This window comes from Rosa rugosa, chromosome 7 (assembly GCF_958449725.1).
Source record: "Rosa rugosa chromosome 7, drRosRugo1.1, whole genome shotgun sequence".
In the NCBI taxonomy this organism is placed as follows: domain Eukaryota; kingdom Viridiplantae; phylum Streptophyta; class Magnoliopsida; order Rosales; family Rosaceae; genus Rosa; species Rosa rugosa.
Genome location: NC_084826.1, coordinates 1,036,339 through 1,053,159, shown reverse-complemented (window position 1 = coordinate 1,053,159; position 16,821 = coordinate 1,036,339). Strand labels below are relative to the sequence as shown.

The 16,821-nt window shown below is 37.4% G+C and overlaps 1 protein-coding gene across 1 annotated transcript; it reads right to left on the bottom strand.

Annotated features, from left to right (window-relative positions):
• Positions 1-3,091: 3,091 nt before the first annotated feature.
• Positions 3,092-5,409, bottom strand: LOC133723526 (putative F-box protein PP2-B12). Its single transcript, XM_062150375.1, has 3 exons — positions 5,037-5,409; positions 4,013-4,131; positions 3,092-3,711 (listed from the first exon to the last, which is right to left on the bottom strand). Exons 1-3 carry the CDS (start codon positions 5,310-5,312, stop codon positions 3,261-3,263), a joined length of 846 nt encoding a protein of 281 aa, XP_062006359.1. The 5' UTR covers positions 5,313-5,409; the 3' UTR covers positions 3,092-3,260.
• Positions 5,410-16,821: the final 11,412 nt, after the last annotated feature.

Genomic DNA, 16,821 nt, shown 5'->3' with positions numbered 1-16,821 from the left:
TCATTCATAGACCACACATATACAGAAATCCAACGGTCGGATTCTAATTTAATGATGATCCAACGGTCAGATCAAATTTATATGATGATCCAACGGTCGGATCCTCACGGATCGCCCTTAGGATCATCCTCCAAAATTATCACGAAGATCCAACGGTCAGATCTTCCTGAATCGCCCTTACTAACATCTCCACAAAATTATATGAAAATCCGACGGTCGGATTCTCACGAATCGCCTTCCGAATCACTATTTCTCAAATATACGAAGATCCAACGGTCGGATCTTCGCCCGTGACCTCACAAAGTCACCGGGACAGTCATACGATCAACATATTAAAATTTGAAGTAAAACCGATGGTCTGATCTTCGTAGATCGTAAACCGAAGATAAAACGTAAAAACCGTAAATAGTAACGTAAAAACGTAAATCCACTATTTACCAACTTTTTCTAACATAACCTTGTAATATATCAAAACGCTCGTATGGATGCATAGATCATCGCCCAGATAATGAAAACTCGAAATATGGTCTGATGCGCCGCCACAAGCGGTGGTCAGTGGGCGGTCAACGCGGCGGTCAACGCCGGTCAACCACCTCAGATGGCAAAGTGACCAACTACAAACTGGTTCAAAATGAAAGGGTGGTCGACTTCCATACCTGGAGCTAAGTCTGGTTTGGCCTAGATCGTCCTAGATCAAGCTTGGAAGTCGGATTAATCCTGTGCGTCCGATCAGATTTCAGATTAAATCAGGGACGTCGAAAAAGTCAAACCATGATCTAGCGTTCTATACACAAAATCGTGATGAAAGGCTTACATGGGGATGATCAGCATGAGGAGGAGATCACAAAAATGGGAACGATCGGCCCATGCAACGCCGGAAAAGTGGTTTTCCGGCCGGGTCCGAATCAAGAGTCTGGGTGGCTTCGATCCAGCTTTTGGAGCAGCGTCTGGGCGAAGCGATGGGAGGGGACGGCTGGGCGTGGAGCGGCGATCACGGAGGAGTCCGGGTCCGGGGCTGGAGGAGGCCGGAGGGGAGAGAACCAGCCGGGTCGGGTCGAACACGACCCGCCGGGTCTGAGGGTTTCGATCGAGAGAGAGAGAGAATCCGGGGGACTATTCCGCAAAAACAGAAAAGTTTCGTCCTTAATGAAAAAAGTCAACATTTTGTTGATATTTATAGAAAATTCCCAATTTTCAAATATTCATAACTTATTCATACGAACTCCGAATATTGCGTTCCACATATGCACGAGATCGTATCGACGAGCTCTACAACTTTCATGAAGAAAGTTTTCCCAAATTCTGTACGTATAAGAAGTCACTTTTCAAGACCCCCTAAATAACGTTCGTTTTCGAAATAAAATCGTTCGAACTAATTCCACAACTCCTTCAAGCTTCGTATTCGTGCCCACGCCTACGAAATCATTTCCAAAATGTCATCGGACATTAATTTGAATTTTTCGGGTATTACATTACAACAATTACTACTAATTAAGCAAGTTCCGAGATAGCTAGATCAGGTAATGAACTCAACAACAAGTTAAAGTCTGAGAACTAATTTAAGCTGAATCAAAGAATAAAAACTAAACCTTAATTAATGACAGAATCTGAGAGCGAGCACTTGAGCAGCATTACCAGCCAAATTCCACAAACCCTAAGCCTGTGGAAGTTTGCCGAACCCGTTCCCATAAGATAACACCAGACTGGTGGCTTCAGCGCAGGCCATACGCACGTCGAGGTGGAGAATCGGCACGGCGGAGGCCAAGAAGAAGAAGATGACGTAAAAGTAGAGGATCGCGGAGTTGATCAACCACAGGGGAGAGAGATCGGAGGTTACGGTTCCGAGCACCACGTAACCGGAGGAGATCGGGAGATCGATCGGCAGCATGATCATCAGGCCGCCGGCTTCTTTGTCGTTCGCCCGCCAAAAGTAACTGTGGCTGAGGGCCTTAGATGAAGACCATGGAGCAGATGACGATGAGTACCGCGCGAGCCTTGGGCTTCTTGGAGCGAGGTTTGGACATGGCGGGAGATATAAAGATATTATATATCTATATCTGTGTGCGTGTGTGTGTGTGTAGGAGGCCGGAGAGAGTTGAAGTCTTGGTGGTGAGGGTTTTTGGGTGGTGTAGGATGATTCCGATGTGTGTGGATTTATATAAAGGGAAATTAGGGCAAAATGGGAGGAAAATGTGCACCAATGAGAAGTAGAAACGTGTTGCTTGCCTTTTCAATTTAGGCAGATTCCAACATAGGCTACCTAACTAGCTCACTCTTAATGTCTTGCCGGTTACTACTACCAAATGTAATAAATTCGTCTACAGTAAGTTTCCATTTCTTGGTGCAATTCAAGTACGTAGAGAAGTGTAAATAGTTAAGATATTTGATTTTTTTTTTTTTCTGATTGAAAATGTGAAGCAGATGAACCATTTAAGTTTTCTACCGGTGATTTTGCCGAGGTAGGACGTAGGTAGTTGTTCAAAAAGAAAAGTTTGCATATGGAGTTTAAGGATCCTTATACTTCTACAAGAGTTGAGAGTAAACACAATTTTTAAATTGAGTAAAACTTTTAAATTTTGAAACCTGAGGTCTTAATATCTATTTTGAGATGATAAGAAAAATATCACTTTTAAGTTTTCAACCTTCAACAAGACATGTGTAATTCACATATGTGCACTTGTGCAGTGGCATCTTGGCATTTTAAAGAGAATATTTTGGTTATAGTGTGAAAATTGAAGTTGGTGTTTTTAGGATAATAGATGTTTAACATATAGTCAACCGTGGATTAAACCCGTAAGGCATAAGAAAATTAATGTGAAGCATCCCTTGACAGACTCTTCAGAAGTAATATATAATTACTTCTGAAGAGTCTGCCAAGGGATGCTTCACATTAATTTTCTTATGCCTTACGGGTTTAATCCATATATGGCAGTAATCGAAGACAAATGATGCTCTAGTTACAAACTCAAGAAACTCTAATGGCTGCAATTACCACCAAAATTTCCACTCAATCACTGTTTGGCGATTTGACTTAGAAATCGAAAACATGAAAGCAATAACTGGGATTAAAAATTGCAAAGCATTATGGATACATGTAAGTCCGTTTGCTTGGCTTCATGATCAGAAGATTAAAGCAAAGGACATGATTCATTAACTAATAATGTCAACTGAAGAAATTCCAATGTAAAATGCAAACACTGAACAGAAAAGTAAAAAGAAAGTTTAGCAAAAATAAACATATTTAGTGATAGTACATTGATCTAGTTGCTTTTGGGTCTGACCTCAATCCCTTGCACAATGATGCCACTCTTGCCGCTACTATTAATCTCACAACAAATCATCTCCAACTCCACATCTTCCTCACCTTCACAGAAATACTCACCTAGCTCCATCTCCAACCAGCCATCCGCCCTTTTGTCTGGAAGTCGAGTCTCTTCACTAATTTCTCTTTCCGGCTGCGCTAGAAAGGCAGTGTACTTAAGCTCTCCTCCTTCAACCATTTCACTCAAACTCGGGCATTCGTAATCAAAGCCATAAGACCTTGCAGAAACGGCCACCGCCGTGGGATGGTTGTCAAATGTCCATGGGCGTTCATTAAACTTGTACACAAGATAAGCTTTATATAGAGTGGATGGAGAAAGCATGCGAGTAGCAATTCTCCCACGAATTTCAAACCAACCAACCATCCGAAGCTTAGCAACCTCCTCAAACCTGTTCAAGCTATTTCCACACGTCAGACACGTTCAAATTCTAATCTATAATCAAAGCAAGTAACAAGAATATATATATATATATATATATATATATATATATATATATATATATATATATATATATATAGAGAGAGAGAGAGAGAGAGAGAGAGAGAGAGAGAGAGAGAGAGAGAGAGAGAGAGAGATTGAGATTGAGATTTAGATACATAATACTACAATATGCAACTTTTCAATAGAACAGTTAGCCTTAAAGTCTTAAACCAATTTAACCATGTTTAGGACGAAAGAGTTTTACAGACCTGGACTCGGGCAGAGAAATCCATTCCCAATATCGAGGAGTATCACCCCAAGCAATCCGAAGTCCCTTTGAAGCTATCATATAACATTTCTTACCACTCCATTTGTCCAATGAAAAGCTCTACAGATGCAAATTAATGATAATTAACCATCAGAGCAAGCTAGCATTTTATAAGTGTATATCTAGCTGGCCTATGAGAATAATAAAGGCTGAAAGCCTAAACCAACAAGCCGGAGTCTAATTTCTAAGAACTTCTAATTAATGATCAGTATTTTTCGTGCACTTGCAATTATAGCAGCGATTACATGCAACTTAGTCAATATCTAAAGCTAGTAACGTTTTTTTATTACATCACATCACATATAGGGCTACCTGCACACCACCATAAAGGTATATACTAGAAAAAATTATGAAAAAAATAACAAATTGCTGCAGGGGATGAATGAAGGTAATACAAGGGCATGATAACCATGATTTATAAACCATTGTTCCTTTATTATATTTATGTCATTTAATATTATCTTATATGCCTGAATTCAATTAAATTTGCAGACTTTAGACTCTTTTTTTTTTTTTTTGAAAGGGGTTTGGAACCCAGCAAAAACTTAGCCATCGTCTCATGTCCACTCAGGTCCAGCGGCCTTGGCCAAATTCATCCAATCACAGACAAACCATATCTAGGAAGAGCTTGATGCTCAATGTAATGTTCCAAAACCAATATATGTCCTCGGAATTTAATGGTCCGTACAATCAATATCAATGTATAGTCTCAACTCTATTGTCTAACGTCATCGAACTCAATTAAATGTCAAAATTCTACAACGAATGTGTGATGCTCTGAATTATATCTAGCGGAAAAAAAAAATCTGAAACATTACATACTCTCCTCTGGAGCATGAAAGTGAAGTTCAAATATAGATGTGAATAAATAAATCAATGATTAAATATTCTTCAAAAAATTGAATTCATGTTCATAAGAAGTAAGAAAATGAATTAAAAGAGAAGAAAATAAAATTTTCAATTACCATATTGCCCTCGTTGATCAGGACGGGATTGTCGCAGAGAGACATGTAGAGGTCCTTCTTGGATTTGGAAGGGAAAGAGAGGGAATTTGGCTGGGATAGGATCGTTTGTGTCTCGGGCGGAATGAATTTATCCCAAACGGCGTCTGATTCTGCCGCCGATCTGATAATCTTAGAAAGCAAAGAGAGCCTGCATGCATCTGGAGGACTGGTCAACCAGATCACGTTGGCTATGCATCCTTCCGGCAAAGCTTGCAAGTCCAGCTGCCTCTGCTGCATCTCCGTTGCAGGCGATTCCTCCTCCTCCTCCTCCGCCTAATTCTCTGCCTTATGTAATTTGGACACTCAAGAGTTTCACTCTTTTTCTGCATCTGGTTATCTGCTGTGCTGGATTGTAATGTAACGTAACGTTGCTTAAAGTAAGAGGATAGAATCTAGCGGTATAAGTATTGGACCATGATTTGGTTTAGTAATTCATGCATGCTTCTAGGCTTAATTGGGCTTGTAATAAGCCCATAATCTAGGGGATAGGCAGGGGATCGAAGAGCCTGCTGGGCAATGCAATTTTTTTTTTTTTTTCAAAAAACAAAATTATATATGGGAGCTTCTATTCATACCTCCTAAATTGATATATTGAGCTCCCTATTTTTTGATACTTTTTAAAATCCTTTTGCCCTTGTGAAAAAAAAAAAAAAAAAATCCAATGTAACTAACTGATGAGAATGAAGATGAAGCAGTGGACATAGATGAAATGGTAGAAAGTTTTTATTGAGATTGAGGTGTTGACAAAGAACGGTGGTCGACGAGAGAGATGTAAGCTATGGCGATAAGGGTGAGCAATGAGTTGAGGAGGTAAGGAATGTCGATCCAGACGTAGTCATTTGTTCAGTTGTAATTATTGTTGCAGTCAAGTTGCTTGTTGGTTCACATCATTTTTCTACACTTGAGCTAGCGCTTCTACATACACCAACAACACTAATAACAATAACATGCATCTTCATTTCACACACTAACTATTTAATTTCATCTTTGTTTGAATTAACCAATTAAATAGACCAAAAGACCAATCACTTGTAGATGACTAATTGACTTACAACCATGAATCATCTCTTGTTAAATTTTCAGTCAGTCCCCTCAAGTTTCAGCCAAACATGATGATATAACACAGTACAAAATGAGAAAGATATATATATATATATATATATTTTCAATGGAAAGAAAGGGGACCAGACTTTGTTCCTTCAATGAAGGAGAAATTATATCTAGGTGGCTATGAGAAAGTGATAAGAGCAGCGCCATCTGTTCTTGATGGCATTAATTTGAACTCTTTGCTGGATTTGGAAAGGGTTGGTGCAAGTTGAAAAAAAGGTGTAGATAAAAAAGGTAGGGTGGGCAAAATTGGAAAATTTTGAGAAAATATTCCAACGGAGGTCTAAATAACAATTTCGGTGGTATGAATAGAAGCTCCCTTTTTATATACGCATAGTCTAACAATATTCTAAAGACTACAAAGGAAGAAGCTAAATACAATCCCACTTCGACACCATCACCACCGTGTGCCAAACATGAACCTTGTATAAAATTGACTTGATGGAATATGTGTTTGAAGGATAACTGACGTGAAAGCTTTTTGGATCCTAAAAATATCTTTAACGTACAATAGACAATAGCTTTGAGCCTCTAAGGAATGCCATAAAGGCCATTGATGCAACCTTCCGATTCAGTATGGATAAGGTCTACCGTTCTTGCTTCAATTAGACTTTTCCTTAGTGGCTTATTAATGCAATGCCTTGTGGCTTCGACAACAAGCACAATCAGGCGATCGAAACCAGAATTAAGTACTAGGAGGTGCATGTTTTCCTGTACTTTGTATTACATAGCGGAAACACAATATTATTAAGAAAAACAATTACAAGAGTTCCAGTGCTTGATCGAGGGTAAAGTTGTAATCGAGTACAGATAGTTAACTTATTAAACTAAGATGGGCTAATTTATGTTTAGCCCTTGTAGTATGTCTTCGTCATCGTTTCAGTCCCTGACTTTCTAATTTGATCACAAATCTTCCCGAACTCACAATTTCAGTTCAATAAGTTCATTCTGTCCATTTCCTCCGCTAGGGGTCATCATGGGCCGGGCTAGGGCCAGCCCTACCCTAAATTTTAGGGCTTAGGGTCGGGCCGGGCCGGGCTTTGACCAAGTCAACAAAACTTAGGGCCGGGCCAGGGCTTCAATATGTAAACCCTTACCCGCCCTTAAGGCCCATTTTGCAAGGGTCGAAAGGGCCGGGCCGGGCCGGCCCTTCCAAATAGGGTCGGGCCGGGCCGGCCCTTCCAAATAGGGTCGGGCCGGGCCTTTCTCTGTTTTAACACTTTTTAACTCAAACTCTCAAAATGAAATCTAAACAAGAAATAACATCAAATTTGAATAACTGAAATCACTGAATGTCTTCAATATTGTAGTCTGAAATCATCAATTACAATATGACTGAAGACAAAATCTCCATATGATGATTACAATATTACATAAACTAAAGTTACTAAATGAACAGCCTACTGATCAGTCCAAGAAAAAAAATAGTAGGAAAGGTGTGTCATTCTTGAAGACTTCCGTAGTCAAGATCCAAAAATCCTCTCTTCCCATGAGTCTGTTAAAACACAACACAAAAAAATGTTAAAAACAATACATTAAACCATCTATAAACCATCTACAGCAGACCATCATTACTTATTCCCACAATATTTCAGTTCATGATAGCACATTATTCTGAGTTTCTGACAGCAAATGAACACCACAAGTCCACAACCATACAATGCAGCAAACAACCACACAATGCAGCAAGAAATTTCAGTTGCATGCAAGAACAAAAAGGCATAGTTATAAGAACCGTAATGTGCAGTTCAAAACAATACACCAACCTTTACTCAATATTTGTGATTAACTCGTTCGCAGCTGAGTTTGATTGAGCACGTTCAAGGGCAAGCATCCATTCCGGTCTTGCTAACTGTGCATTTCGTATCATCATGCTACCCAGAAGCAATTCTCCAATCTCCATTGACTTGATGACCTTACTCTTACGCAAGCGTACGTATCATTGTCAAGATAGGGAAATATTATGCCCAAAGTTTATCGTACCACGGGGATTAGTGGCTAACCCACAATCCTTGGGTAATCGGAAATAAAGACACTTAGCAAACAAAGAAAGAACCAAAAGAAAATAAATAAAAAGGCTAATCTAAGGCACCAAGCCTTAGCAATGCTCGGCTTTGATTTTCACCAAAGCCTAATCAAGACTAAGAGCCTAGTGATGAATATTTACAATGAGTCGCAATTCAATATTTTAAGAGATGATTTTAGATTAACAAAAATATAATGAAATGTAAAGAAATTAATAAAAATGAAAATAAATTAATAAAAGTGTAACCAAATAAATGGGAATGTCGGGTGTTAGGGAGGTTCCTTCACCCAAATCTCATGTGTTGGAAGCTAATCTAATATAGATGCATATTTCCTATTTTGGCGGTAGTCGTATCCAAGGCGGTTCAAGGCTCAAGGACCGAAATTCCCTTTCATGGTATTCCTACTCCGGTTCAAGGGCCGTAGGGACTCACTTGGCATGAATTAGAGCCGGTTCAATGGTCACTAATTCACATCAAGAGGCGTAGAGATCGAGGAATTAGACTACTAAGCGACCCGCCCGCGCAATCACGCAACGGGTGTAAATCACCATGCTTATAACCCCTCGAATACGAAATTGAAGGTTTCTAGCTTAGGAATTAGAGGAAGTCAAGCCCCTAACTCCATCCTAGACATGCTCAAAATACACACCCTAGAGTTGACTAAGCTCCTAGACATGCATTTTAACCCAACAAAAATAGATATAAGCATCCATCATATGAAAATTGCATCATTACATTAAATTAAACATCTTTTACACAAAATTTGGGTTAGGGACACAACCCTAACCCCCAACAAGAAAATTACTCACAACCCATAATTATGAACATCAAAAATACAAAATTCAAAGAGAAAAGAGAAGAGAAGTGTAGGGGAAAACAAGAATAATCACAACTAGCTAAAAAGCTAGCATGACTAGTCTTGAATTACAACTCCTACAATTACCCAAGTCTTGAATCTTGTAGAGGAGATGCCTTTGATGAATCCTTGAAGTTTTTGGGTGAGTAATCCTTCAAATTCCTAAAATAAAGCTAAAGAAAATATGGAAAATAGAAGAGGAGGGTGGAGAAGAGAGCAGCCCAAAGGGGCTGCCCTGTTTTTGGTGCGGCTACTGTAGGTCGATGTCTGTGTTGTTCTTCCCCTTTTATGAGATAGGGCAGCCAATATATATATGTGGTGAGGATTTATAGAGTGCACGGATTGGTGAGAGAGAAAGCACACACAAAAAAAATGATTTTGGCTGCACGTGGGCACTTGAAATCAAAAGAATGGGCTGCTGGTCCTTCTTTGCTTAATTAAACAACCCTTGTCTAATTAAGAAGCCATTATGCTGCAGCTTGATTAGTAACCATTTGATTTCAAACTCATGCAATTAAACCAACGTGCAGCATTTAATTAATCAATAGTTAAATAAACTATTGGTTAATTAGGCTTGTCTCATTTTTCCAAATCTCATCTGTATCTCTAGGTTTGTGGTTGACTCAATGTTGACCTTCTCATCATATAGTAGAAAATCCGCATCTGTTTTACTTTCACGTCGCATTGTCTCGTACTTGCAACTCTGCTTATTTTCTACAAAATAAATAAAAATACATTAATTAAATAATAATTGACTTGAGGATTAACTTAATTCTAGTATTTTAGATATAATTACAAGTATAAAAATACGTGTAATCACACCCCCACACTTGAACTTTGCTTGTCCCCAAGCAAACTAAATGAAACAAAATCCGAAAATCTACTAACTCACAAACATAAAGATAGTGGAGAATTAGCCTTTCCAACCATAACCCTCAGAGAACTAATTATGTACATGACCATGAAGTAGATGTAAGCACAACATAGGATTTATGAATTTGTGAGGCAATTAAGATGCACATGTAATAGATGCTCAAGTATATGCATGTGTTGACCACGTGTCAAATCAATCCACCATAATCAAATAGGCACATAGTGTCACGCCCCCAAATCCAAGGCCAATATTGTACTGAAATATGGCTCGTGAATTTGTGACGTGAGTCAAAACGAATAAAATTTTCTTCTTGAATAAGTCAATAGAAAGTAAAAGAAATTATATACATGTCTGAATAGTACTTTTATTAGGAATTGAAATTATTATTTTTACAATACTGAAGTTGAACAAAATATTTCTCTTGAGATAGTAATAGAAAAACATTCTTTTATCTAGTAGGTTCATCCCGTTTCCCCAAGCATCTACTCAATACCTGAAAACAAGAAGGTGTAGCATCATGAGTAACACAAGCCCAGTAAGTACACAACTTACATTCTTATATTAATGTGTCTAATAAGAAATCAAATATGGACAACCAATTCAAAATGTACCAAGAACCATTTATATGTTCATACGAATTCTTAAATATGTATATGTATACACACAATACACACACACACATATATACAAATATATTCATCCGTGTGAATGGTTTATGAGACTGGTAATAAATCACATAATCACATCTCCTTATTGAACCAACAATTATTGCAGCATTAATATGAAATAACCTCAAAGCAATGCATGCTCGATTCTCTTTTCACTTAGCACCATAACATATTGATAATATATCGCAAATAGATATTTGATCAAAATAATATAAGTACACTTCTCTTCATAGTGAATTTTCGGATTAACTGGTAACAAATCATAAATCCACGTACTAGGGTATGTCTACTATACCCAAAGCACGGGTAAGCCGTAGCATACTGAGGACACTACCAAAGTATGTATACCCAAGGTCGGCTACTTCCTTCCTATGAGTATAATAGTGCACTATCTATAGGGACTAGGGCCCAGGCTAACTTCTCATAACACCAAAACACATTTACCAGTAATTCACTTAAGCACGGGGTAATACTAATCACCCGGCTTCACAATTGTACTTCTCAAACATAATCAAATCCACAAAATACAATCTTTATGAATTATAGATCATAATATATATGCATATGTACACACACATATAGAGACATATACTTAGGAATAATTTCATATGAAAACATATGTAACATAATTGTAAACACAAATAAGTAAATTCACTAGAAAACAACATAATAAAATAAATAAGCTTATACATAATTGAAATCAAGTAAAATAATAAAGCACAAGCATTAAATGAGTAACTATACACAATTAATAAGCTTGTAAATAACTGAAATAAAGTAAAATAATAAAGTACAAGCATTAAATAAGTAAATATACAGAATTTAACAAAATTATATTATAGTTAGTATTTCAGTTCTTATGTCCAAATCCATTGAAGTTCATCATCCGTGTTCATGTTTCTCCGATTAGAGTCATCAAACTTCAAAATATGTTATATTGTCCAACACAAGTCCGAATTAGTCAAATGAGTACACCATTTCTAAGGATTTTTCACAAGGAATGCAATGGTATAAGTCATGTAATCCAGTTCGAAGTCACATAGTCCAGAAATGGTGAAGAACCATAACAGTGCAGAAACCAATATTTTTGATACTGCCCTTTGATGTTTAAGTCTTTACGTACGGTGTATTTTACCATTAATTCTCAAACTCTCCAGATCACAACTAGAGGTCCTAAGCTTCAAATTGATATAAAGTTTGTAGAAATCGGATAAGAAATGAGAGAGATATGAATTTTTGAAGTTGTGATGGCTGTATGAGATTTCCAGCGAGTTTAAAAGTTGAAAACTTTGATTAGCCATAACTTCTTCATTTCTTAACCTTTTTGAGTGATTCAAAAGCCTAAATTGAAGAACTTTTGATGAGGAATTTAATACTGTAATTAGTTTTGACAAAACAGAATTTTTTATATACGAAAATACGGGTTTGCAGCAAAGCAGATCCTTTTCCATTTTATCATTGATTATGCAATTTGATAAATCTTAAAGACAAAAGAATATAGAAATGTAATCATGTACTTACTTAAGAAACTCAGAAGGTGAGGTGAAGATTTTGGTCTTGAAATCAAGCTTGGACTTCTTTGACAAAAAGGGAATTTCTTAAGAGAAAAAGAGTGAAGGATTTGTGTGAGAATCTTGAGTTTTCTCTTCAACTAAGGAGGCTTCAAATCAGTTTTGCACTTGATTGTTAAGCTTGTAGGAAAATATGATAGAGATCATGTGTTTATATAGGCTAGAAATAAGCATAAAATAAGTAAGTGACTTAATATTGTAAGGTGAGTGATTAATCACTATTTAGGTTAAATGATTAAAGGAAATTGTAAGGTGAGTGATTAATCACTATTTAGGTTAAATGATTAAAGGAAAAGATAAAATAAAAAAAAATAATAAAAGAAAGAAAGCATAAATCAACTTGCTAATTATATATATATATATAGATATATATATAGATATATATATATATATATATATATATCTATATATATATATATATATATATATATGTATGTATGTATGTATGTACACACACATCCATATGCACATTTACCCAATTAATAAGTAAAGAACTTTAGTGCTTTCTTAAGGTAAAAATAGCAATAATTAGTACTAAAATGACATGCATCACAAAAATAATATAGATAATAGTATTGAGCTCAATGATAAATATCGAGTGTACACAAGAAATACGAACTAAGGTATTTTGATAAGTTTACTAGAAGTCTAGTATTAAAAAAAATTACATATCTTCTCAGTGCGGTATGTGATGATATTGATTTCTAAAAAGAAAATACTCAAAACAAAGTAAGACTTTTCGAATATAACTAATAATATAGTGTTCTATAGTTGACACTAATTTTCGGGTTATTACACATAGAAGACCCAACATAACCCACTAAACTCACATAGGTTCACTACATATTACCGCTCAAGTGTTTAGGGGCTATATGTGTTTCACTCAAAAGCAATTTCACAACATGCGCCGCCATATGCTTGCTCTTCGATCTCATCTCCGCTGGGTAGCCCACAACATTCAAGATCAAGAGGTCTTTTATTTGGTTGTAATGGGGTTAAGGGCAAGTGGCTAATAGAAATGAAGGATAAGGAAATACAAAGTCCATAGAAATCGATGAAGCAACTCTCTCTTGTAGAGATATATGACTTTTGTTTTCGAATGCAAACTCACTTACTCTAAACCCAATGTACAACCCACACTACACTATACTATAAACAAAACTAATACTAGTTTTTTTTTTCTTTTTTCAACACTTTTTTTTTCGTTCACCTTTTTCTTTTTCTATTTTTCTCTTTTTTTTTTTTTTTCTTTTTTTTTTTTTTCACAACTACTTCTTCTTCTTCTTCTTCTTTTTTTTTTTTTTTTTTTTTTTTGAAACTTTCCGTTCTAAACAAAATCGCTCACCCCCACACTTATTCTTTTGTAACCTCACACTTTTGACTTTTCTCTTTCTTTTGAAGCATCAAATATAAAGTCATTCTCTCGAATCACTTCACCAACTACCATGGAAGGGTAGGATAAAAGTGTATAGGCTAGGTACGGATTTGTGGTGGTAATGAACAAAAAGGCTAAATATATAAATAGGCTCAAAGTGGCAATCTAGTGGTAAATATCTTTGGACACATGCTTCTTTGGCCATGGTGGTATTAACCTAAAATGCCTCAATCCTTTCTATCCCATCGCAAGCTAAAAGTAGCCTCGAGAGGTCTCAAGCAAGTTCTAGATACGCAATGTCATGAAATTGTACACACATGAAAGAATAAGTGAATGAACGATGCATACACTATATATATAGGCACAAAAGCTCACAAATAGGGGCATGCAAGTCAATCAAATCATCTATATGCTTCTCTAATTATGATGAACCAACCTAACCATAGGCTATGTGCACACATATAGTCAAGCATAGATCACATATACACTTAATCACAAAACAAATTCAAAATCCTAGATCATGCTTAATCTATCCACAATCATAACAAGTTAAGTCCATGTCTCGTCATTGGGGTTGGAAAAGGCATTAACCACTAAATTCTAATTACAAAAAGCTAATCTTTTTTTTTTTTTTTAGTCGCCCGAGCCCTCACCCCCACACTTAAAACCAACATTGTCCTCAATGTTGTAAAGTGAGCTCGAAAGCTAAATCCGTGTCGGAGTTAGGCATGAGAGTGAAGTCCGGGCGAAAGCACAAAAATTAACTACGAAAATAAAAATCTAAATGCGGAGTAAAGTTACGGAAAACCCCCTTTGTTGACCTCCATTGCTCACGACTGTCGGAGAAGACCAATAAGAGACACCAACCTCAAGGCACAAGGCCTTGACTTCCTTAACGTATGCTCCATAATAGCTCAAGGTGCTTAAGAAAGATCGACTCCATTGAGAAATATATAGTGTCCAAAGAGCAATGCGTCACAAATAGGCCACCAAAGAATAAGGACAAGGTCCTCCATTAATATCATTGCCTTGACCACATCCAACAACCTCACGACTGCCCATACATTAACCTCCATTGAAGAATTGAAGTGCAAGAAGTCCAACCAACCCGAGTGAACAAAACTAGTGAGTGCAGAAGACTTCCAGCAATGACCTTTCTGTCTTCAAATGCCCATATCTCAAACTCAGAAATAGATAAATAAATGAGACCACATGGAATAGAAAGTAGACTCAGAGAGCTTTCTATCCATATATAAAGGAAGCCACCTATCTCCAATTGAGATGAAAACTATAGCTAGTCAAAGTTGCCAGCCTGTCATGAAGACTTCTGCTGACCCTCAGTCACCAAAACTGCAATAAATCGGGCTCCAGAGGTGCAAAGAGAGTGAGACCAACGGAATATGAAACTAGACTCATAAGGCTACCTGATGGTAAAATTTCACTAAAATATAAATTCTGAGTCAAAAATCGTTGGCCTCCAAACTCACTAATCTGTTCTGCAGTTTCTGCTGTGCCCTGTTTCTGGCCCCTGTCACTTGGAACACTATATCTGAAGCTAGGAAGGTTCAAATCAAAAACTGTTTCTCCTGTATATAGAGGACATATGAAGACACATCTCTGAAAAATTTTAGCTCCAAATTGCTTGGGATATAGAAGGTGTAGCTTCCCAAAGTCACTCTACAGTAGCTGTCTCTGTTCTGACCTCTTTGCATTGACCATTAAGCAGCTTGAGTTCCAGTGACTCAACAAGGCTGAAATTTTGGCACTAGAGAGTAGACATTTAGAGGAATATCTCCAGAGAATTTAAGCTCAAAATAGCATGTATAATGGAGGCTATAGTCACCCAAAATCAACCGAATATTCGGGACAGAAACTGCTCACTACCAAATTAATTCTCCTTCACATTTCCAACTCCGGTCACCTCCCTTCCTCCCAAAAAGATGGCTCAATAGCCTTATTGATGCAAAATAAACTAGGAAATTTCAAAAACACCTAGGGTTGCCTCCCTAGAAGCGTTTGTTTTTAAAGACCCCAAGCCGGTCTATAGAACATGATCTTTGTCAAGGTGGATACTTCTCAAGTACGACCACCCTATTGTTTGGGGCTAAGGGACTCCTCGATGTGTCATAGAGACAAGACCAAAAGCTACATAAGAATACTCCATTTGGTGGCCAAAAGTATAGCTTCTTAATCTTCCTCTTCTTCTCAATTTTTCTTCTAGGAGCTATCCTTGCCTTCTCCTTCTCAAGTGGTGTAGAAATGATGCAAATAGGAACAATAGGTGGTAGAAGCTCTTGAGAGTGATGGGAAATTGTGAGTGCAAGTGCTCCATTTCCTTTCCAATCCATCACCTCATTGTAGAAACATTGACCACTTAATGGTGGATTGAGAGGTAAATTTATCTTGATCCCAATCCTCTCATTAATAACATAAGTGCTCAATATTCTACAATCCACCTTGGGAAGCTCATGATGGATCTCCTTGGATGTAGGAAGAGAGAAAGTCCTTGGCTGTTCAACTTCTTCATTACAAGGTAGTGAAAGACTCTCTTCCTCGATGGGAATATCGGCCTCAATAAATAAGGGATTTTGGTGTATGACTTCAAGCTCCACATCCTCCTCAATGAACAAAGGATTATGGTGTATGACTTTAAACTCCACATCCTCCTCACTAAATAAGTCCTCATCTTCTTCGGAATCATCTTCAAGTATCTCCCCTCCATTAGGAAGCTTAGATTTCCAATATTGCACCCATTCCTCCGAAGTGTAGTCTCTCACCTCACTTGCATTGAAACTTTCATAACCAAGCTCACTTTCTTGTTCATGAACATCACCATCTCGATCTTGAATAGGCAACTCTTGCTCATGATGCTCATAATATACTTCTTCTCTTGAATTAGGCTCCATTTGGTCAAAGAAAGATTCATGCTCATGAAAAATTGTGAAGGGTGGCTCTTGTGCAAGTCTAGCCTCAAGTTGCTCATTGGAATGTATAAGCATCTCTTGAGAAGCTTGCAATTGAGCTTGTGAGGCTTGCAATTGGGCTTGGGAAGCTTGCAATTGAGCTAGCAATTCTTCAAGAGAAAGCTTCCTAGACTCATATGCTTGCTCATGAGGATATGCTTCGGGAACCATGGTCTCTTGTGAAATTCTAGCTTGAGAGGCTTGTAATAGAGCTTGGGAGGCTTGCAATTGAGCTAGTAGTCCTTCAACGAATTCCTTCCTAGGCTCATAAGCTTCATCTTGTGGATATGTGTCGGGTACAAATG

Bases quoted from the DNA above. Each gene is read 5' to 3' on its own strand.
- LOC133723526 (XM_062150375.1), bottom strand. From the start codon at position 5,312: ATGCAGCAGAGGCAGCTGGACTTGCAAGCTTTGCCGGAAGGATGCATA. The intron at 4,132-5,036 runs GTAATTGAAAAT...TTGCATCTGTAG, and splicing joins TGATCAACGAGGGCAATATG to AGCTTTTCATTGGACAAATG. The intron at 3,712-4,012 runs GTCTGTAAAACT...TAGCTTGAACAG, and splicing joins ATTTCTCTGCCCGAGTCCAG to GTTTGAGGAGGTTGCTAAGC.